Source organism: Pezoporus occidentalis, unplaced genomic scaffold (assembly GCF_034315485.1).
Source record: "Pezoporus occidentalis ecotype Australia unplaced genomic scaffold, CSIRO_AGI_Poc_V1 ctg45, whole genome shotgun sequence".
Classification (NCBI taxonomy): domain Eukaryota; kingdom Metazoa; phylum Chordata; class Aves; order Psittaciformes; family Psittacidae; genus Pezoporus; species Pezoporus occidentalis.
In genome coordinates this window covers 3,911,531-3,933,667 of record NW_026915780.1, presented here as the reverse complement: position 1 = coordinate 3,933,667, position 22,137 = coordinate 3,911,531, and the positions used below count along the sequence as shown (strand labels likewise).

At 41.8% G+C, this 22,137-nt stretch overlaps 1 protein-coding gene across 1 annotated transcript; it reads left to right on the top strand.

The window, feature by feature from the left end:
* The first annotated feature begins 435 nt into the window (after window positions 1-435).
* On the top strand, window positions 436-21,233 carry ABRAXAS2 (abraxas 2, BRISC complex subunit). Its single transcript, XM_062635197.1, has 9 exons — window positions 436-556; window positions 1,746-1,836; window positions 5,107-5,143; window positions 7,513-7,579; window positions 9,792-9,982; window positions 10,700-10,819; window positions 11,477-11,561; window positions 13,573-13,687; window positions 18,999-21,233. The coding sequence occupies exons 1-9, from the start codon at window positions 485-487 to the stop codon at window positions 19,463-19,465; spliced, it is 1,245 nt and encodes a 414-aa protein (XP_062491181.1). The 5' UTR covers window positions 436-484; the 3' UTR covers window positions 19,466-21,233.
* The last annotated feature ends 904 nt before the right edge of the window (window positions 21,234-22,137 follow it).

Below are 22,137 nucleotides of genomic sequence, written 5' to 3'. Positions count from 1 at the left end.
ACCTGCCCGAGGGGAGACTGAGCTGAGCTCTTAGGCAGAAGCTCTTCCCTGTGAGGGAGCTGAGGCGCTGGCACAGGGTGCCCAGAGAAGCTGTGGCTGCCCCATCCCTGGCAGAGTTCAAGGCCAGGTTGGACACAGGGGCTTGGAGCAAGCTGCTCTAGTGGAAGGGGTCCCTGCCCGTGGCAGGGGTTGGAGCTGGATGAGCTTTAAGGTCCCTTCCGACACGAACCAGGCTGGGGTTCTGTGATCTCATTTTAACAGGCTCTGCACAGGACTCACCACGTGCGGGTGTTCACTCGCTCCTCACCACATTCCCGGTCGCCGGCAGCCCCCCAGCACTGTGTGGACGCTGCCAGCCCCGAGCCAGTTCAGGCTGCAGGTGGAACTACATTTCCCATGATGCCCCGCGCCGCTGCAGGAAGTGACGCCCCTCGAGCGCGCGCGGTGGCTTGTGGGCACGGCGGTGGCGGCGGCGGTGTCCATCATGGCGGCTTCCATCTCGGGCTACACGTTCAGTTCCGTCTGCTACTACAGCGCCAACAGCAGCGCCGACCACGTAGGTTCCGGGGGCTGCCGCTTCCAGGCGCGGCGGGGCGGGCGTCTCTGGGGCTACGGCGTTCGTCTTCATCCTCCCAGCGCTGCCGGGCCGGGCCGCCGCCGGTTGGGCCGCAGCCGCGGGTACCGGTTGGCGGTAGCGGCCCCGCTGTGGTGTTGTCGGTGGCACAGCGGTGCCCATCGCCGCGGAGGTGCTGCGGGGGTCGCCTGCCCCCTGTTCGGAGGTGGGGTGTTGGGGGTGTGACTCGCAGACCCGCCGGGGCCTGCCCTGCGCAGCTGTGGCAGCTCTGGGCTGGACGCGGGGCTCTCCGCGGGTGCGGGGCTCTCGTTTCACGCGCAGGGAATCGGGTCCAGGCAGGAAAACGTGTGTGGAAAAGCGGCGTGAGTGCGTGTGGTGAGAACGCTGGTTCTGCAGCGCAGGCAACACACCCCGGTTACAGTGCGGAAGCTAAATCTTGTGGAAGTGACAGATCTCCGGTCTGAGCTTGTTCCCTTATCGCTACACCAGGAAACGATGCACCTCTCTTTCGATGCTTATGCCAAAAGGACCCGATTCCCACTTACGCTCTTTCCTCATTTTGGGTGGGGATGGAAGATAAAAGATGGCTTTGAGTTACCTTGTGAGTTTTATGATCCCTGCTGTTATTCAATGTCCAGCTCAATCTCTAGATGTAAATAGAAGTAATCTAAACACCACTTCCCGTTAGCTTTGAAGGTCCAGAGCAGCAGTGGTGCTGTGCATCACAGAATGGTTTAGGTTGGAAAGGACCTTCAAAGCTCATCTGGTCCATCTAACTCATCTAACCCCCCTGCAATGAGCAGGGACATCTTCAACTACAGCAGGATGCTCAGGTGCCTTCCTCATCCAGTGTATGCCTGTGTAGCTGGGACTGGAGGCAGAGCTCTCCTTTACATAACCTGTGTTTGCCTTTTGTGAGTTGTGTTATGTATGGAAGCTTTCAGTGGAACATTAGTTTTGGACAAGCTGTTGTGAAAGGATGTTGGTAAATAAGCAGCTCGGTCTGTAAATCTGAGGACAGGTTATACCTACTGCAGCTCAGAAATGTATTTCAAACTCAGTCTTTGTTTGAATTCTTCCATTGAATGCTAAGAAAGTTACAGCAAGCAAATGTAGATAGTGGGTATTTTTTCTATCTTTAGTCTTTTTTTTTCTCCCTTTAAAACTGTAGGAAGGATTTCTGCTGGGAGAGGTGAGGCAAGAAGAAACCTTTAGCATTAGCGATTCGCAGATCAGCAACACTGAGTTCCTGCAAGTGATTGGTAAGTAACAGAACTTTGAGAGACTCTAAAGAAGTTCAGTTTTTCAATATTCAGCACAATTCAGTGAGAATTATTTTACTTGTGAGACCAGCCCAAGATGCTTCAGGCTTTCAGAATCACGTTTGCTACAGTATGTGTATGTTTGTGGTTGAGACGTGAGGGAAGGAAATGGTCCTTTGCTGCGTACAGGGTTTTATGCATCTCCTTTTATGGAGAAAAGATCACTGAAGACATTTATCTGTGTTTTGTGATGGAGAAATTATTCATTTGCCTTTTGGCTCTTCAGGGAATTGCCTCTTAGAGTCAGTTCCCTAAATACAATTATGTGCTCAATATAAAAATGCATTACTTGATTTCCTGCCATTGAAAGGGCAGATTTCCAGTGGAGGGTTTGGATGGATGTCTGGTGGTTGGTGACATCCTGCACTGTCACGGCAAGATTCACCAGGGAATATTGTCAGGTAGTTTATTGCTAAATACAGGGACTGTGCAGCTGATTGCTGATGCAGTTGGTGTTGTGAAAAGCAAAAGATGATCTAAGGTCTTGCTGTTGTGTTGTTCATTGAAGTAGATATTTTTACACATCAGTGAAAAGCTGTTGCATGTTTTTAGCTCTGTGGTTTATAGAAAATAGGAAACCCTTGAATGAAGATGCCCCTTTTGTTTACATATATACAGCACAATGTTAAAATACTTTCTTTAAAGACCTGAGTGTGTACATGGCTGTGTGGATCTGATTCCAGCTAACATAGCAGGGTCTGCATAAAGCTGAGCTAATACACAAATGGCTCGTAATGGACTCTGCAATGTTATTCTGATGCAGAACTAATGGACAGTGTGTACTACACTGTTGCATCTCCAGATGCTTGCCACCTTTAGTGATGGTTGTGGATCCAAGAATCCAATAGGTGCAGTAGTTTTCTGTTCCAGTTATACCTAAGGAAACATGGGTGCTACAGTGACAGCGTGAAGTGTCAACTTGTTACAATTGAGCTAAATCACAAAACCCGGAGGCCTGGGATTTGTTTTGTGGGCATATAATCACTATCAAAGCCTTGTATAAGGGCAGGCAGCTGACTGCTCTGCTCAGACAAAACCAGACATAGTGATAACTGCTCTGAGTTGTTGGCAGTGTGATACAGCACTCTTACCACTGGCAGCCTCAGTATGGTTTCATAAACCAAGTGTTTGTGGTGTTAAAAGTTACTCCCTTTTTAGATAACTTTTGTCACATCCTTGGTTACAGTTAATATCTGGAATGGAATGTCTGACCCAGCAGATTTGCTGCTTGTGTTTTTTGTTTACCAAATTTTTACTTCAGTATTTATCCATTGACATTAACTCCTGAATTCCCAGTTCCACTCGTGAACTGGGATTGACAGTTTTGTGGCATTGACACAGATGAGTTTTAATATCCTTATGTGTCTGTTGTCTCAAGGCTCAGTGGTGCTGTTTGAGTACATATGTGTATATATATATATAGCAGATGTATATAAAAATATGTATGTATTTTATATATGTATATAAAAGTAAATCAGTATGCAAAACTTTAATGTTGAATGATAGCTGCTTCATGCAATCTGAGCAGTAGGCTTCATGCTTCCTGTTTTTCAAAGCACAAGGTCCGTGTAGCAACATAATAGCCCAAGATTCAAGTATGTACTCTCAGTTGTTGTAATCAATGTATTTGCTGGAAGGAGTTGGTCTAAGCTGGAGTATTACACTTGCTGATTTTGTTTAGCAGATTGTTTCCACAGGTTCTTGGATGCCAGTGTGGAAGTAATGGTTGATTACACTTAGAAACATTTCATAGAATCCCAACCTGTTTTGTGTTGGAAAGGAGCTTAAAGCTCAGCCAGTTCCACCCCCCTGCCATGGGCAGGGACACCTTCCACTAGAGCAGCTTGCTCCAAGCCCCTGTGTCCAACCTGGCCTTGAACACTGCCAGGGATGGGGCAGCCACAGCTTCTCTGGGCACCCTGTGCCAGCGCCTCAGCACCCTCACAGGGAAGAATTCCTTCCTAACAACTAAATAAAGTCAGTCAGTAGTTCCAGCAGCAGCATCATGAGGAGCTCTTGCCAGTTGGAATGTAGTTTATCAGCAGTACGCCTGCCATGGGTGTTCAGGGCCTTGTTTTGACAGTGGCTAAATATGCTGAGATGCTCACGTGTATATCCTGTTGTTCCTGGAAGCTGTGATTCTGCCTGTGCTGAGGCTGCAGTGATGAGCAGGCTTTGCCTTTCAGAGCAGCTTGTGGTTGACTCACCCTCCAGGAAGGAAGAGTCTGAACACAAAGTTGTTGCCAAACACTCCAGTGGAGTTCTAATATCAGAGCTTGAAGTAATATTGCTACAGAAGTACTATTCAGGCTGAGCAAATACAATTTCAGACAAAAGTTATGTGATTGAGGTATACTAATGAGAATAAATGATAAACTAATAAATGACAAACTGTATTTTGTAAAAAGAGTAGAAGAGAGCTTAAAAGAAGTATTAAATGCCACAAAATATCTGTAAGTCATGCTTGGTGTTAAAGAGATGATGTGGATTGGCTCTTTGCTCCTGTTGGAACTGGATGAGCTTTAAGGTCCCTTCCAGCCCAAACCAGTCTGGGATTCTCTGAATTATTACATTTTATTACATTATTACATGTTATTAATTTTATTATATTTGCATTTATTACAACCTCTTCAATGTAAAATATTCTGCCTTTTAATGACTTCTTAAATCTTCATATAACAGCATCAGAAATTGGAGCTCTTTTGTAGTGATGTTTAGCCCCTTTTCTCATCATAGATTCTATTTGCTTTGCCTCATAAATACTCCAGTGTATAATGTTTCAGTGGCTCCCTTCCCCCCATCCCTTTTATTCATTTCTGTTGTCATAAACAGTGTATATAAAAGGAAGAAAACTGTTGTGGAAAGGTGTATGAGAAAGAAAAAAAAAAAATCATAAATGTCTTTGTGAGGAGTTCACAAGTATAAAATAATACCCAAAGTGTGTATTTGAGGCTCAGATAGATCTGGGTGTATCTGAACAAGTGTCTGTCTTGCTCACTGTTAAAGTAGCTTAGAAAGAGAAGTTTGTTTTCCAGGTCTGGTGCTGTGTCATCAGGTCTTGTTGAGACATTAAGGGCAGTGTGTGGTGTGACACAAATGTTTATTTGCTCAGTAGCTGTGATGTGGAAGGTTCATGCAAGATTTGCCCCTGGAATTCCTCTTTACCTTCAGCACTTGGACATATGTCTCTTTTTTGTTTGTTTGTTGCAGAAATCCACAACCATGAGCCTTGTTCAAAACTCTTTAGGTAAGCATTTTCTGTTGTCTTTCTGGGGTGCCTGCAGAATATAAAGACTGAAATATATCAGCATTTGAAATGTATCTATCATTGCATTGCTTACTCATCTGGCGGTATTACAGAAATACATGTAAATAGCACCAACCCTGGCAATAAAAGTGTGAGTTTATAGTTCTAGTGGCACTTAGGTTAGAGAGGGTGCCAAGGTGGCCTCTGTGGGCTTTTTGCTCTATCCCTCTGCATTTCAACCTCATGTAGTTAGTGTAGCAATCAGATCAAATCATCCCACTCTGATAATTAGGGTGAATGTCAAAACCAGTTTGAATCATTGTAGTCTTAGCTTAGCTGTGCTTGGGCCTGGCACACACCTTAGTAACTTGCTGGGTTAACAGACTGCTTTCTAGTTAGTTGTATTCACTTGCACCAACTAATACTCTGGAACCTTCAGCTTACTCATTACTTCTGCCTTCTGATCTCCTGTACACTGTTATACAGTGATGGCTTCTAAACTGCTGTCTAGAAATTCCTTTTAGAAGGGATTCCCAATTAATCTTTGTGAAAGGAGCATCCAATTACTCTCCTCTTGCCTTTCTTTAGAGATTTCTGACTAGCTAAGAGTCAGTACCTTAGATATTAGGCTTGACATTGGTTGCATTAGAAAGAAAAGCTGCAGTCTATCATTTGCTGTCTGATAATTACAGAGAGGATACTCTCAACCCAGTGATTTAAATGCTAGACTCTCCACATCAAGATAACATCCCAGGCTCTCCTAGGCTCTTTGTGGTTCCCAGGGATCCTTTGTGCAGCTCATATCAAACCCCATCACATTTACTGCTTCTTCCCAGTCAAGAAATTGGTTGTTAGCAACTGAGCTGAGGGAGGAAGGAGTCTGTATTTCACTGCATGCTTTCTGCACCAGAAAACTGATGAATTCATTTACTTCAGAGCATAGGGGAAACTCTCACAGCTCATAGAGCTTTTATAACACCGGAACAGGCTGTTGGTTTCTGTTAGTTGTAGCAGATGCTGATTTTGGGGCTTTCTGCTTCATCCTTTTGACTTCAGTGTAGCCAGTCTGAGGAGGCCTAATGCTCATCCACTCTGTTCCTGTAAACTGGCACTGCTGATGTTGAGAATAACAGGCTTGGTTCCAGTGCTTTTACCAGCACGTGAGAGCTGAATAAGAAGGAAGGATTTTAAAAGGACTGATTTCTCTGTGCAGTTCTGAAATGAAGGTGTTTTGTTATGTACTAGTTGCTCATCCCACAAGAAGGGGAAGAATTGGGTATGCACTGCTTACTGCAATGCATAAATACTGTGAACATGAATTGAAAAGGTTATGCAAATGTTATGTAGTATCTCAAATTAGTAATTAATTGCAGCCTTAAGATTCACAAGAACTTGGAACAAATCTTATTTCCACCCTTGTTTACCAGCCAAATACTGAGCTTAGGATTTTCTGTTGTGTTTCTTTTATCCCCCACACTCAAGAGTTGAGATCATAGACCTCTAAACCAGAGTGTTTTCCTGCACTGCTTTAGCTGTTAGTGATATCAGCTCTTGAAAGAGACTGAGGACTTGGTAGGTAAGTGAGGGAGGAACTGATTTTCAGGTGTTTTCCCTTTGCTCAGGAAGTGTGATCTACTTGAATTTATAAACCTGTGTAGATAGATTTATAAATTCTGAAATCTCTCGTGGCCTCAGAGTAACACCTTAGGGGTTGGGTCTGGGGTTCATAAGCAGAGCCATATGGATAGATGGTGATACGTTGGGTTCTTGCTGACCTCGGGGTAGCTGCTTTGGCTACAAGGGTCCAGTCATATGAGTGTAATTGCAGGAGTGGAGCTCAAGAAATAGATCTGTAACTGCATGAAAATGGCTCTGCTTTCCTTTCTTCTTTGGCAGGGAGACCTCCTTCTCAAAGCAGGACGCTGGTCAAAATGAAATGACACAGTCCATGACGTACATGCTCCTTGTTGTAGGGACTGCCAGGGAAATACTGGGCACCTAACAAATGTGTGCAATGAAAACGTTTTAAACCTAATAATTACAGGCCTCTTGTATTTCATTATTAGTGGTTTAAAAGCGGTTAGAGTTTTTGCTCCAGCTACTCTTACGCATCTAATTGCAATGCTCTGCACCTTTCTCTGCAAGCAGCTGTCTCTGTTCAAACCAAGGCTTCTAACTGTGCTCTATGTGGCACCAGTCAGATGTCCCAAGTAGGTGGTGTGAATACTGACCTATGTTGATAAAGGTGAACCTATAGAAGCTGCTTTGCAATGTACAGAATGTCATCTCTTTGAAGAACAGTATAAATTATGTATAATGTGTATGTGTAAACTATGTACCTACCTTTCTCTCTTCCTTTTTGGTTCAAGCTTTTATGACTATGCAGGCAAGGTTAATGAGGAGAGTTTGGACAGGATTCTTAAAGACCGAAGAAAAGTAAGTTCTATCTTTTCCTCCTTCTGGTCAGTAGAGCCTATAACTAGAAGATGGGTTTGGAAAACCAAGGTAGCTAACTAGAAGCAGTACCTTCATTCACAAATTTAATGGTTTAGTTTGATCCAAGGTTTATTCTGCACGGCAGTTGGATTTGTGGTACTTAGGTGGGGGTAATGTCTCAATTCCCTGAAGAAATGCAAAGGATTTAAGCTTGTATTTCCAAAAGTGAAGGGCTGGTAATAACCCACTCATTTCTGAGCTACACATGGAGCATAGTGATTGTGTCCTCCACTGCTGAAACCAAGCAAGATGTAGCTGACTTGAAAACCTGCTCTAAATAATTTGTTTTAAAGAGTTGCAATGATAATTGCTGTTCTTGCACTGTCAGGTTTAAACTGGCCAAACTGTTCTATCAGTTATGCTGGGTGCTGTCATAGCTTTACATCATGTGTATGTTGTTAGTAGCACAACTAGTATTAAGAAGATTCAATTTTAGGAGCTATATGGAGAAGAATCAAACCTTTTTTCAAGGTTTTCTTCCACACTTGTAATGCACTGTCTTTCTGCTTACTGAATAACTGATTCAGAAGTTCTTCTGAACTAATACATCAAAGAGCAGAGCTGAAGATGTGATTTCTCAGGCAGTGAAGTGAATCCACCAGTAAAAAGATGGATGACAACTTGCATGGTTCAATTTATGGCAACTTGTGGACCTTGTTAGACCCAGCATGAAAGCATCTAGTACATGAGTTTGGCTGATGAGGTCTGGTTAGTGCCACAGCTAGTACAAGGTAAGGGGGATTAAAACAAGACCTTTGTTCTTGTTCAATTCATTTTTACTAAGCAGCAGCAAACCAACATCGTTCCATCTGCTCGTAGCACTGCTGGTTGTGTTACAGTAGTAGCAAACTATCAAGGCATGGCCAACTCTTGGGATTTCTGTCCCCTACAGGCGACTCAAGTGTAACTGTCACTCCTCTGAGTGAGAATGCCTACTGTGTAAATCGTTATGCAAAGCATTGCTCAATTGCTAATTGCATTTGCAGTATACTTTCTGTTCACTTTTGCTTGCAGACAAGGAGGAGGGATCTTTAGGGAAGCAAGTCCTCAATCTGTGCAACTTCTGCAACAGGGATGATTGTAATGCTGCTTTCTTGTCTGTTTCTTCCAGCAAGTGCTCTCAGAATGAACTCCTCTATGTATAATAACATATTTATGCCGAGTACATAGGTGGTTTGTGAGTCTGTTTGTACATACAGACATGTATGTCTATGTGCTGATGATGGAGTGAGTTGCCAGTCTCAGATCCCGAATTCTGTAACCCCATAACTGTATTCTAGAGCACCATATTAAATTCCCATTTCAGGAGACAAGGCAAAAGACAAGTAGAAACTGTCTCCCACTAGTTTTCAGTTGAATTTTACTGTGGTAGAACCTACCTTGCAGGGAGGCTCTGGCAAGATGTAGAAGATCTAGAATCTGCTCTATTCCACTGAATATATATATATGCAGTCTTAATACATCACTACATGATAGTACCTATTCCTGGGACTCTTCCTAACCCAGATTGCTCATGAGGAATCTGCTTTCATTAATCTCTTCAATTAAATGTTAATTTGCATGAAGGAAAGGAGCTCAATACGTGTTGTATACAATATAATCATGGAATTAGAATGGATCTTATCTGATCTGCGTAAGAATCTTTCACAATTCAACACACAATGAGATAATTTTATTGCACACAGCAGATTAGTCCCATGTGTTTCATCAGCAGCCATGAGTTTGCAAACATGTTTGTGAAGCACTGGAAATGCCTTACAAATCAATACAAGTGAATAGGCAGTTGAAATATGTAGTGCTACAGAAAACCACATCTGCTGTGTGTGAAAACAGCTTGAGTCTAATAAGGTGAAGATGCTCCAAGGTTTTGTTGCTAAAATGAGACAGTTGAAGGATATTGGCTGTGGGATCTTGAATAGCACTTGGGTGTTTGTAGCACAGTAAGGTGGAGCTGTAAGTAGGCATGTTGTAATAAGATGTCACTTGTTTCAGGTTAATAGGTGCAAACCTGTAGTAATTCAGGCTGATTTTGTTGTAATAAAGCTATTGGCTAATTCACATGATACCAGAGTTTCAGCAACTTCATCATCAGAAGGTAAATCTCTGTCTCTCAGTTAATCCTTTGTTTTATTTCTGGTGTACTTCATTACAGAACGTTATTGGGTGGTACAGATTTAGGAGAAACACTCAGCAGCAAATGTCATATAGAGAACACATCATCCATAAACAGCTGACCCATATTCTTGGAGTGCCTGATCTTGTCTTCCTCCTCTTCAGCTTCATTTCCACTGCAAATAACTCAACACATGCTTTAGAATATGTGCTTTTTAGACCAAACAGAAGGTAAGTAATCTGTGTATGAACCAATCCTCATATTTTGCTCTGCTTTTTCTTGCTATTCTTTATACTCTGAACTATTTTGGAGTTTGTACAGTCTCTTTCCACATAAAGAAGGCTTTGTGTTTGCCAAGTGATGTTTTGGTGTCCAATTGTTAGGGATCCCTGGCAGTGTTCAAGGCCAGGCTGGACAGAGCCTTCGGCTGCATGGTCTAGTGTGAGGCATCCCTGCCCATGGTAGGGGGTTGCAACTGGATGAGCTTAAGGTCCTTTCCAACCCAAGCCATTCTGGGATTCTAAGACAGTTGGGTTATTTTTCCTGTGCAAGTAATAAATTAAAGTTTTGGGATGAGCAAAAATTCTTTTCAGTCTTTAAATCTTCAGACAACAACAGTAACAAAATATTCTTAAGAGAAATCAGGTGTCAGTACTATGTTTATTATAATAGACCTGACTGTAGCTTCACTCTTGTATCTGTGGTAGTTTGAATGCACAATTAAAAGGTTTTAAAAGGCACAGAGGTAGGTTCATCTCAAGGGAGCTGATCATGTGTTTATTTTGAACATGACACGTAATATTTAGCAGCTTTTCTAATAAACCTAACACAGAAGCTTTAAACGTAGATGACTTGTGATCATCAGAGAGGTGGGATAATGATACCAAGGTTATTGTAAATAATCTTTTGAATATGAATTAAGAAGTCTTTCTGCACTTTCTCTGCAGGTATAATCAAAGAGTGTCACTTACTATTCCAAATCTAGGCAACACTAGTCAACAGGAATACAAAGTTTCTTCAGTGCCAAATACTTCTCAGAGTTATGCCAAAGTTATTAAGGAACACGGGTAAGGACTTTTCCTTTGCAAATGAAGTACAGGCATCAAGCTCTACCTTCTGTGCCATCCACTACAAATACCCATTTCAAGCAGGACAAAAATAGTACTGGAGGAAAATGGTCAGCTCTAGTGTGCTTTTTTCCTGCTTAGAATTGAATCTTTTAGAACAAAGAGGATTCAGTGCACTGATCTAAAAAGTGGAGTTCCTATGGCCAGTTGATGCTGTGGGCTTTGTGGTTGGGAGTTCCTTGGTTTATTTCCACCCACACCCCCTCCAAAGAATTGTGTGTGCAATCTCAGTTTAAAACTTGAACTCTGACTTGGGAGTGTTGAAGTCTTCTTTTTCTTAAGTAGTTCTAACTAAATGCTGTAAATGCAGCATTGAAGTAGCTCTTCTGACTGTTAACAGTGACATTATACAAGCTTAAAGATTTCTGCACAAGTTCAGTCTCATCAAATGGAACTTTCTTGATCCAGAAGGAATTTTTGGTGTTGAATATGCTGCTGTCCAATTTTGGTTCTTGAGGGTATGGTCTTTTTTTTAGCAATGTAACATAAAATACATTTTTTATATGTAGCTATATATATTCACAGGCAATTCACAGGCAGCATGAGCTGGAACCTTGTGTTGGCTTTTCTGACTAATGATTTCTGCTTCTTTTTTAGTACTGACTTTTTTGACAAAGATGGAGTGATGAAGGACATCAGGGCTATCTATCAGGTTTATAATGCACTTCAGGAAAAAGTACAGGTAACTTCCTGCAGTTAATATTGCTCACTCTGGATGTGGTGTCTTTTGTTTGGCTAAACCAGGAGTGGTTAGAGCCCATACTTCATCGTGAACTGTAGGAAAATGTCTGACTAATGATGAAATGTGTCAGGTTCTATTTAATGTGTGCATTTGCAAAGGCTGCTGTAAAAGTGGTTAATCTAAATAGCACCAATTCTTTCTCTTTTGCAAGTGAGAATGATTTAATGCTCAGGGATTTCTGGGAGACATCAGCTATTTTTAAGAGTATGTGTTGAAGAAAAGCCTTGCTGAAGGCTGTGGGGATTTGCACAGGTTTAAAGGCTTGCCTGTCTCAGTTTAAAAATGACTCCTGGCTCTTAGTATGTAGCATGCAGCAAAGAGCTCCATCTGTTAGTTAAAACTTGTGAATGTTTTGTGTAGAACATGAGTGAATCCTGCTCCAAATGTGGCAAAGCATCTGAAAGTGCCTGGAGTGTCAAATCTACTAAATGTGAGCTTGTCACTTCACAGCTTGTCCTGTGTGAAGAGCAGCGTAGCTCTGCTCCCTCAGGAGCACACACATCTGCTAATTGTGCTGTAGTCACAGCTTATTTCCAGGCTTTCCCCTTGCATCTGCCCTGGAGGGATTTGTGTCTCTGCTCCAGCTTTGCTGGTTGGCACATGTAGGAGACAGCAAGATAGTAATTCCTCCAACCATCCCCTGACCTTGCACTGGAGAACTACTATTTATTGATGGAGGTTGCTACTTTCTACCCTGCCTTGTAAGGTGAGCAGCTCGCAATAGGAAGGGAGACAGTTCTTGTGCCAGCTTCAGGAGGCATGCACATTTATTGTCAGAGGTCTGTCCCATTAGCTAATGGCATTCTGTAAGGTTGTTTTTGCCAAGAGCACGTACATCCTTTCATGCTCTTGCTGCTGTTTGCATTAGTGTCTGGAAAATGCAACATCAATCAGGGAGTTGTCTTCTACCTGTTGAAACTATGACCTTGTTGTGTTTCACCGTGTAAATTGTGCTGCTCTGCATTGTTTGCAGGGCTTAAAAGTAACTTAGGTGTTAGCTAACTCCAGGAACTCTTATCTTTAAGGTGACTGTTTCACAGAGAATGCGACAAGACTGCAAATAAGTTTGCTTATTTCTAGTATAAGGAATGTGATATTCATCAAAAATTACTTGGGAGGGTTTATATAATCTTCTATAAAAATTAGATGTTGAGCAGAAAGCATGGTTAATGTGTTTCAGCTTTGTAGGTAAGATCACTACTAGTAACCTTTTGGAGAAGAGCTGGTAAATGGGTAGAGATGTACTGGTTTAAGACAAATCAGTGCTTTTAGAGTTGTGTACTCTTCAAAACTGTTCATATGTATAATGACCAGTACTGAATTTCTGAGGCAGTAAGTAAACTATTATCTCCACAGAAGACTAAATCTTCACTGTAACATGTTTAGATTAGCAATCACTATTATCCAGAGCTGGTTTTAAACTTAGTTCCTTCTATGAGCATTTTACATCAATTTCCAACCAGTTTAGGGAAATCTTGTTGAAAATCCATGGTCTTGTTTATTTACCTGAGATATCAGCCAAGAGATGAGCTTGGAACACTTGTCTTGAGTCAACTTTTTCATACCTCAATCACTTTTTCATACCTCAGTCCAAATTTGGTCTAGTACATTTTGATCATGCTACTATAGTATCGTTATTGTGCTAACTACAGTGTATTAAAAAGTCTCTTGCACTAAGCAGGAAGAACTAAGTTTGGATCTTGCTATAAATCTTCCTGTAATGATGAATTATTTGGAAATGCTTTTCCTATTGTGCAGCAGTTGGGAATTGGCAACAGCCAGTGAAGAATCCCATCTTCAGGTTGAGTATTATGCTGTGATATAGTTATCTCCTGCTCTTAGTTTTGTGCTTTGAATGGTTTCTTGTCTGGTAATAGCTTTATTAATGTGGTCATGAAAGTCTTTCCTGTATTTTTGCAATATCTTTGCATATCTTTATGTTTTCTCCTAGGCAGTATGTATAGATGTAGAGAAAAGTGAACGTGTGGTTGAATCTTTTCAAGCTGAAGTAGACAAGTTAAAAAGGCAAATCGCACAGAAGAAAAGTGAAAAGGAACAAGAAATAAGTAAGTTGCCTTTTACTTCTTTTGTTTCGGAAGTAGATGTTGTAAGGACAGAATATCTTGTGGAATTATTTTGAGTTGTATTCTTGATAGCTCATAGCAAAAGGAAAAGTAAATCACATTGGGATGGGTATAGGATGGATTTACACTGAGTGATAACTGAAGTGTGAAAGGACGTGTACTTCAGGTGTGTCTGTAGGAGTCATCCAGTGTGAATAAACTTTAAACATAGGAGAGAGCTATAGAGAAAGAACAAATAAGTCAGTCCTGGAACTAACAGAGGAAAACATCAGTTGTAGGAAAGGAAAAGTGGAGCAAAGCCATGAATGGAAAAAGCAAAGCTAAACACTGGAGAGATTCCATTTGCAGTATTTCATAGAGAACAGGGTATTGTGTTCACAGGCCAGCAGCTATCAGTGGCTTTTTGAAATCTTTATTCCCTTTTCCTATCCCCAGATATGAGCCCAGCATTAATGAAGTTAGAGATCAGTTTTGTTACTGGACACCAGACAAACTGCATGAAGGACAATGAGTGCATGAGTGATGAACATTGGTATAGGTCATCTCAAGTGCTGTCTAGCTGCGTTTTGACCTTGTAGCTGTTAGTGGTTGTATTGGGTCTTTCAGCACTGATTTAGAGCATCTGCATTTTTATCCTTTTCTCCCACTTTATAGTCACTGAATCCTAACTTAGCATTTTTGCATTATTTGCTGACTTAGTGATGAGCATGACCACTTCTCAATGTTAAGCTAAATCTTTCCAAAAGTCTATTTTGAAGTCATTTGTGTCTTCAGGAGTATCTGCTAGAAAGTGGAAGAAACTATTTAAATGTAGAATAGTGTTGGACTTCACCTGCCTATTTGAAGTACCATATCATCATGGGTAGGAATTTCAGTCTATAGTACTTTTAAGTCCATGAAACTATAGAAATAATGTCCTTCTTGCAGGTTTATAGCCACTCTCTATAGCCAGTGTGTTGAGGGAAGCTGAATTGAGTAATTTTTTATTCAAGATAGTATGTATGCAGTAATTTATTCAAGGCAGTACAATCTGTACAGTAATTCTATTGAAGGTCTGAATGCAGAAACTATACTCCTGCTGTGCTTTGAAGACCTATATTAGTATCAAGTTGATTGGGTTTAAGTTTCCATGGTGCAAGTAAGTCCCATTAAAAATCCATGGTTTTATTAGGGTTGATTCTGCATTTTGGATTAACAATACATGTTTTCAAAATATGCATTCAGGACTGGTAGGGAGAGGCAGTACTAGATGTATATTCACCCTCTTTTGCTGCTCCGTGATTTTCTGTATCAGTGGGACCTGTTGAGTGAACATACTTGGCTGGTTGCTTTGTCCTTCCTAGAAATGGAATGTGGCTTCAAGGGACTTTTGCTTAGCAGTAGATAGGTTTTTGTGAAGAGCCTGGCCCTTGCCATGGAAGCATTGCTGATCTACTTTAATTTGTGAGTGTAAGGGAAGGCTGAAGGTGGAGAGTAGAAGCAAAGGATAGGCAAAAAAGCACATAACTTTAACAAACACTGCCTCTTTCTTCCTTGTGTTGAAATGATAAGCAAATAACCGTTGACATTTTAGCTACAAGATGGTTTTTATCTGTTTATCTTGTTACCTAAAGATATATCTCAGACTGAAAGATGGGTTAACACCCTAAACTGTACAGTAGGCCCCCCTGCTGCTATAACTGGCTGTTTTCTCCTGTGATCACGAGCATTTCAGAGCAGAGTTTGACCTGTCAGCCCAGGTTCTTACTTCTCTGAACCACAGAGATAAGGTGAAGAGGCAGCATCAACCACAGCCCATGTGAAAGGTGGCAGTGGCATGAGTCACTGCTGTTTCCTGCTTGGCTGTAGATAAAACAGCCAGGGAACTGCTACTACATGTGCGAGTGAGGAATAGAGCTGGGTATTTAGTGTGACTGGAGCTGATCCCAGCCCATATGGCAAAAGATGGGGGAGGAAGAGGAAGAGCAGTCGGTGCTAGCCTCTAGGTGCTACCAGCAAAGATACAAATGCTGCACTGAAAATTTATGCCAGAGCAGAAAATCATGTGAGAGGGCTGAACCAAGAAAACAGGCAGCTTGGATCCTGGCAGTATTTTTAGCTGTGAGTAGCTAAATACTGAAGCTGGCCTTCTGTTCTCTCCCTTTTCTCAGGTTCCTTGGGTTTAGGGAGTTAAATGTTCCACTTAATCATTCCCTGAGCTGGAGGGAAAGGGATTCAAATTCCTGCGGTGGTGGTGTGGGAAAGCTTGTTATTCTGAGTTTTTGGTTACCAGGTTATGACTTTAACACTCCTGCACGAAAGGCAGCTTAGACTTTACTTGCCACATCACTGAAATGACTTTGTGTGTGTAATAAGCATGTTTGAGGGGATAGTACGTGCCATGCACTGCCCAGGTGCCAGGAAATCTCCCAGTTCCTGTATTGTGGACCAGAAATGGAGGCTGTTACATAGCCACTTGAGGGAATTTTTATTCCTGAAGGGAATGACTTGACTAAAGGAACTCTTCAGCCTTGTTTTTTGCCTTTTCCATAACTATGGTGTTGCAGTAAGTCTATCCCCTATCTGCAAGGCACCTTTACACATACAGGTGTCAATTCTGACAGATGTTTGGAGGTTAATAACCAGTCAGAAACCAGTCTAAAACATCAGTATCTCCTAGTGCTGAAGAAACCCTCCTACAAGGAAGTTTCTGCTTATGTCTAATGTATACTCCTCTAATTCAAGCAGCTTTCTGCTTGCCTTTCCACAGCGGCCTCTTACATACATTTGAAGACTGAAACTGCCTCCTCAGGCTTCTCATAATATCCCTCTTATTGCAGTCTTTCCTCTTAGGTCATGATCTAGATGAAGATGTCTCTGCTTATTGCAGAGGGCTTGGACTAGATGCCCTTTGAGGGTCCCTTCCAACCCAAACTGCGGTCTGATTCTGTGATATCTGGACTTCTAACGAGTCCTTTTCTTTTATAGAGTTCCTCCATCTTTTCCCTACTAAATTGTGTTGTTCAAAATGGGATGCAGTATCCCAATTGTAGTCCTAACCATTGCAGTACATACTGAAATAATACTGTTTCTCAACAACTGAGCACGCTTAATGCATGTTGAGATTCATAGCATACATAAATCACCACTAAAGCTGCAGAAGGATGTCATAGTTCCTCATCTTGCAGGTCATGCAGTTCATTATTCCTGTGCTTGTCTTCCTGAAATGATTGTCTAAATCATCTCATTTAAGCTCAAATTCCTGCTCTGATACACTTGCAGCTATTAGTAGCATGGTGCCATCTAATTTTAATAAGCATGTACTGATTAAATTCCATCATTTAGGTGGTTAATGTGAGTATAGTTCTGGTGCAGAGCTGTGGGAGCTTCATCTTGATGAGTCCATTGCAGTTGTTCTTTAACCAGTTCTTCAGCTATTTATTTTTAGCCTCACAGTGCTTATATTACTGTCTATTCCTTATGAAACATGGAGGTGCTGTGAAATCCTTAAAGGCAACACAAAGCTGTGGCTTTTGCTCTTGCTTTAATTGTTAACATCACATGGCTTGGAAAGAGCCCCTGTCCGTGGTGGAAAACAATATTTATAGCCACTGTCTAACTGTACAATTACTTAAATAGAAATCAAAATGTGGAAGTGGTAGTTTTACCCATTATGTGTGGCCTTTCATAGGGAACAAATATCAGTGATGGTGTCCAGCTTTTCCAGGTACAGCGAACAACATAGCAGTGTTACAGTAGTGCCAGAGCCCTGATTGTGGATTGCTGTGCCAGGGCTATAGAAACACAGCTTCAAAGGATGAGTCTTGCTAAGCTAGCTAGTTGGAAATCTGAGTTATGGGAGTATAGACTTTTTTTATGCTATCAGAAGGTAAGCATGATACATGGTAGTCTCATCACAGATACTGGGAGGGCAAGCTTTTAATACACTGATTTGAGGGGAGATGACAAGGAACTTCTTTGCTGGTGCTCATGAGCACACAAGGGGCATTGTAAGAGAAAGTACACAGTGTGATTTACAAGATGTAACATCAGCAGCAGAAGCTGATTATGGTCTGACTGAAAGTGAAACAAGCTTTCTGTACTGAGTAAGACATAGGTGGGGAGGAGCAGTGACCTGGTTTAAGCCCAGGTGTCAAATAAGTACCACACAGCCACTTGCTCAACCCCACCTCTGGTAGGATGAGGAGGAGAATTGCAAGAAGGTAAAACCTGTGTGTTTCAAGAGTTTAATAATTGAAATTTAACAATTTAATAATTGAAATAAAGTAAAATATAATAATAGAAATAATAATAATAATATCATTGATAATAGGGAACAAAAAAAAGGGAGAAATGAACATTTATAACCTAAATCACAAGTGATGCACAATACAGTTGCTCAGCACCCACTGACCCATTCTAGTCCCCAGGCAGTGATCAGCCCCTCCTGACCAACTCCCCCCAGTTTCTATACTGGGCATAACGTGCTGTGGTATGGAATACCCCTTTGGCTAGCTTAGATCCTGGCTGTGCTCCTTCCCAGCTTCTTCTGCCCCCCCCACTCTCAGAGCATGAGAGACTGAAAAATGCTTGATTAGGGTTAGCACTACTTAACAGCAACTAAACCATCGGTGTGTTATCAGCATTGTTCTCAGACTAAACCCCAAGCACAGCACTGCAGCAGCTACTAGGAAGAGAATTAACTCTGCCAGCTGAAACCAGGACAAGCACAGTGAGTCCTGGCAGAGCTACTTTTTGATGAGAGAAGGAACAGAGAAATACAGAGAGAGGATGAGGTGGAAAGAGCAGCAGGTTATGGACACTTCTTGTAGCTGTGCTTTCAGGGGAGTTAAACTGGAGGAAATGAACTGTACAGGATGACTGTGCCCATAACAATGTAGCACACTTGCTCTTGGGTAGAATTTGCTTTCTGTCATCTTTTGGTTTTGAAATGGGATCACTGGGATAATGAAGTTGTGCTAATATTGATGAGTGTCATGGGTGCCCTGCTAAATTTAGGGAAGGTACTCTTTGTCAAGCTCAAAGGACAATGCAGTTAGTAAGAAACAAGATGTAAGAGGGTGGTTAGTGTCTTATGTAGTCATCAATGTAGAAATCAGAATTGTGAAGGATGAATAGTGGAGACTGAGAGGAAAATATCCAGTGCTGGAGTTTGAAAGCAATGCCAGGGATGAGCATTTAATAACAACAGCCAGCCAGCAAGAGAGAGAACAGCTAAGGGCAGGGTGTGCTGTGTTACACCTAGATTATGTAAAGTAAGCATGAAGTACACCAATGTTCTTTGCTTTTGTAGGAATGCAGCAAGCAATTTTAAGCAGGCAGATGCCAACAGATAACTTGGAACCTATGTTTGTTCCACGAATGTCCTACACTGGATTTGCTGTGGAAGGCTGCACGCTTGAAGATCCAGATGTCTCCGATCCTCCTCCTCCCTATTCCGATTTCAATGCAAGCAATCAAGAAAGTACTGTGGGTCCCAGTCTCCTAGAAAGCAATGTTTTTATGCCTCGACCTCAAACAGTAGGTTCTTCCAGTTATGTTTCCACAAACACAGGATTGAAATATTCTGGTAATGGAGCATCCATGCCATCTTCCCAAAGAGCGGTTGGTGACAATGTTGATGAATCAGAAGACAGTGATTATGAAAACTTGCTTGAACCTGCAGAGTCCTCTGACAGTGAATACTCACAGACAAGAGATTCCCGACCTTCACCACATCCTGATGGTGACTCCAGGAACACTCAAACATCTCAGATTTGATGGGGAGGGGGTTAAAAATCCACATGACACTGTTTTTTCACAGTTGTTACCGAGAGATTTTGGGGATTTAACCTGGAGGAAATGAACTACACAGGATTTAACTGTGCACACAACATGTAGAAGACTTGCACTAGAGGGTTTATTCACCTTGTGATACATTTTGCAAGTTTTATAATGGAATCATTAGGATAATCAAGTTGTACTAATACTGATGAGCTTCATGGATGTACTGGTAAATTTAGGCAAACTGATGAGATTTATAGAGATCTTGTAGCTTTTGTTGCCGTATTTTCTTTAAGACGATAAATTGGGATGTAGTAACTAAGCACAGTTAGTCTACAAATAATGTTCTCAAATCAAAACTTACCTCTTGCACTATCATGCCTTGAATTTTCAGTTTGGAAAGGGAATACATGTATCAGCCGCCTTCAGAATAGCTTTCTATGGTAAGCCAAATTGGCCTTTGCAAGCAGAGAAGTTCTGATAATCCTGAGAAGCCTGATGGGAGGAGATGTGGTCGACCTTTTATTGGCATGCTCTTTGAACAGAGAAGGGGTTTGTTTCCACTTTTTTTACTAGCAGAATGTGTGTCTCACTTCAACTGATGGTTGCCTTTTTTCCTGTAAAGGGTGTTTTTTTGGGGGGGTGGGACGACTGGTAAATCATCCAAATGAATGTCATGAATAGAATTCCTCTGGTTCTGCTGGGTTTACAGTGACTTTATGCCACACTAAGCCTCATTTCTTGTCTCATTTGTTACATTAGCATCAACACCGAGTGCACATACAGGAGTAAATGACTGAGAGAAGTAGTTAATTCCATCAGGAGTGGACTTTGGAGTCTGCAAATTACAAACATCAGAGGCTGCTTCTCGCATTTTATGTGCATCTGAGTATTGGATTTACGCTCCTAGATGAGTTATTTTATGTAATACATAGGGGACAGGTAGGAGACGGTTGGTTGGAGAGTCCCCTGGGTTTATTACCTCTTTTCCTTTGGGTGGAACATGGAAATGACTATTTTAATTGGAATTACAGCTCTTATCAGAAAATTGGGATAAATGAAGCGTGGTATATTTAGAGACTTTCATGTTTGGATGCACTTACTTTTATTTAAGTACTGCTTGTATGCTAACGTTGCCCAAAACATGTGAAATCGTGCCACTGAGACGTTTGTATTATTGGACTCTATCCCTGATCTGTCAATGGGAAACCACACATTTTAAGATGAGGTCATGTAAGCATTTATTGCTTGGGGGGGGGGGTGTGAATAGCCACTTCTTTGGTTTACACCCAGAACAACAAAGCAGTTGCTTCAAAGTTGCAATATATTGGATTTACAAAAGCCTACAATGTCAGTATGGATTGTATATGTAGGCACAAGTCTGTCCATTAGCCTCTCCTTACCTGTACTAAATCAAGCAGATGGAAAACCTGAGGTGTTCGAGTTGCCGCTCTTCTCTTGAGTGCTTCCACCTTTAAACATCTCGTGGGCTGGTTTAACTCTTTGACATTATTCTCATTAGCCTTAACTTGATGCATTTTCTGTTGGAGCGTTGCAATCCATTGAACAGAGAACTTGCTCTGCTGTTACCACTGGCTCTGTGCTGGCGCCCGTGGTCCAGGTGGTGTCCGTGTGTGTGTTGAAATCAGGATTGACAAGATGGCAGCTGCCGTCTCTTAAGTTTTATTCCGCACAGAAACCTGCAAAATGTACATCTCTGACAAAGCAGTTCAATGTGACAATAAAATCTTATTTAATCCTGTAACTTATATTTTACTCTTTGTCAGGTTCCGTGCTGGAGCACAGCTCAAAACGGATGGTTTGGGAGAGCGCAGACGGGGATTTGATGGAAGGGGGAGAGGGCAGCGCCACACCGTGCGTATTACATTCCTGCCATAAGTGATCACGTTAATACAAAGATTCTTGAGTTCTGAAGCTTTTAATAACAAAAAATGTATTAGAATCCTAGAACGCTTTGGGTTGGAAGGGACCTTAACATCATCTCGTTCCAACCCCCTACTATGGGCAGGGACACATCACACTAGACAGTGTTGCCCAAGGCTCTGTTCAGCCTGGCCTGAACACTGCCAGGGATGGAGCATTCGCCACTTCTCTGGGCAAGCCTATTCCAGTGTCTCAGCACCCTCACAGTAAAGAACTTCAAGTTCTTTAGCCTTAAGTTCTACTTGGATTTACCTACAACATGTAGGTGATGGGAGGTGAAATTAATATGTAATTGTGCCAGCACTTATCTGCAGGTGCAGAGTATTGTTAGAGTAATTCCATTCACTCTTAACTGTTTACTCATAAGAGCAAAGGATGTGCTTTTATTTAATGTTTTAAACATTCAGATAATACTCTGGTAAAAATACATGTGACCAGACTCTGCAGCTTTCATGACAGTCCTGTTTTTATGACAGTGTTGAGTTGTGATCCACCTGAAGGCAATAGGGAGCAGCTTGAACCGTAAAGGAAACCAGAGCTTCATACCCAGGAGGTGCCAGGTTTCCACGTCTGATTGATGGAGAGTTTCTTTTAGTGATTCTCAGAAGCACAGAACCCAGCAACCAGGCCTGTAGCCATGTCCATCACTAAAAGGTAGGCAGCATAGAATCACAGGCTGGTTTGGGTTGGAAAGTACCTTAAGATCATCCAATTCCAACCCCCTG

Bases quoted from the DNA above. Each gene is read 5' to 3' on its own strand.
- ABRAXAS2 (XM_062635197.1), top strand. From the start codon at position 485: ATGGCGGCTTCCATCTCGGGCTACACGTTCAGTTCCGTCTGCTACTAC. The intron at 7,580-9,791 runs GTAAGTTCTATC...ACTTCATTACAG, and splicing joins TTCTTAAAGACCGAAGAAAA to AACGTTATTGGGTGGTACAG. The intron at 13,688-18,998 runs GTAAGTTGCCTT...TTGCTTTTGTAG, and splicing joins TGAAAAGGAACAAGAAATAA to GAATGCAGCAAGCAATTTTA.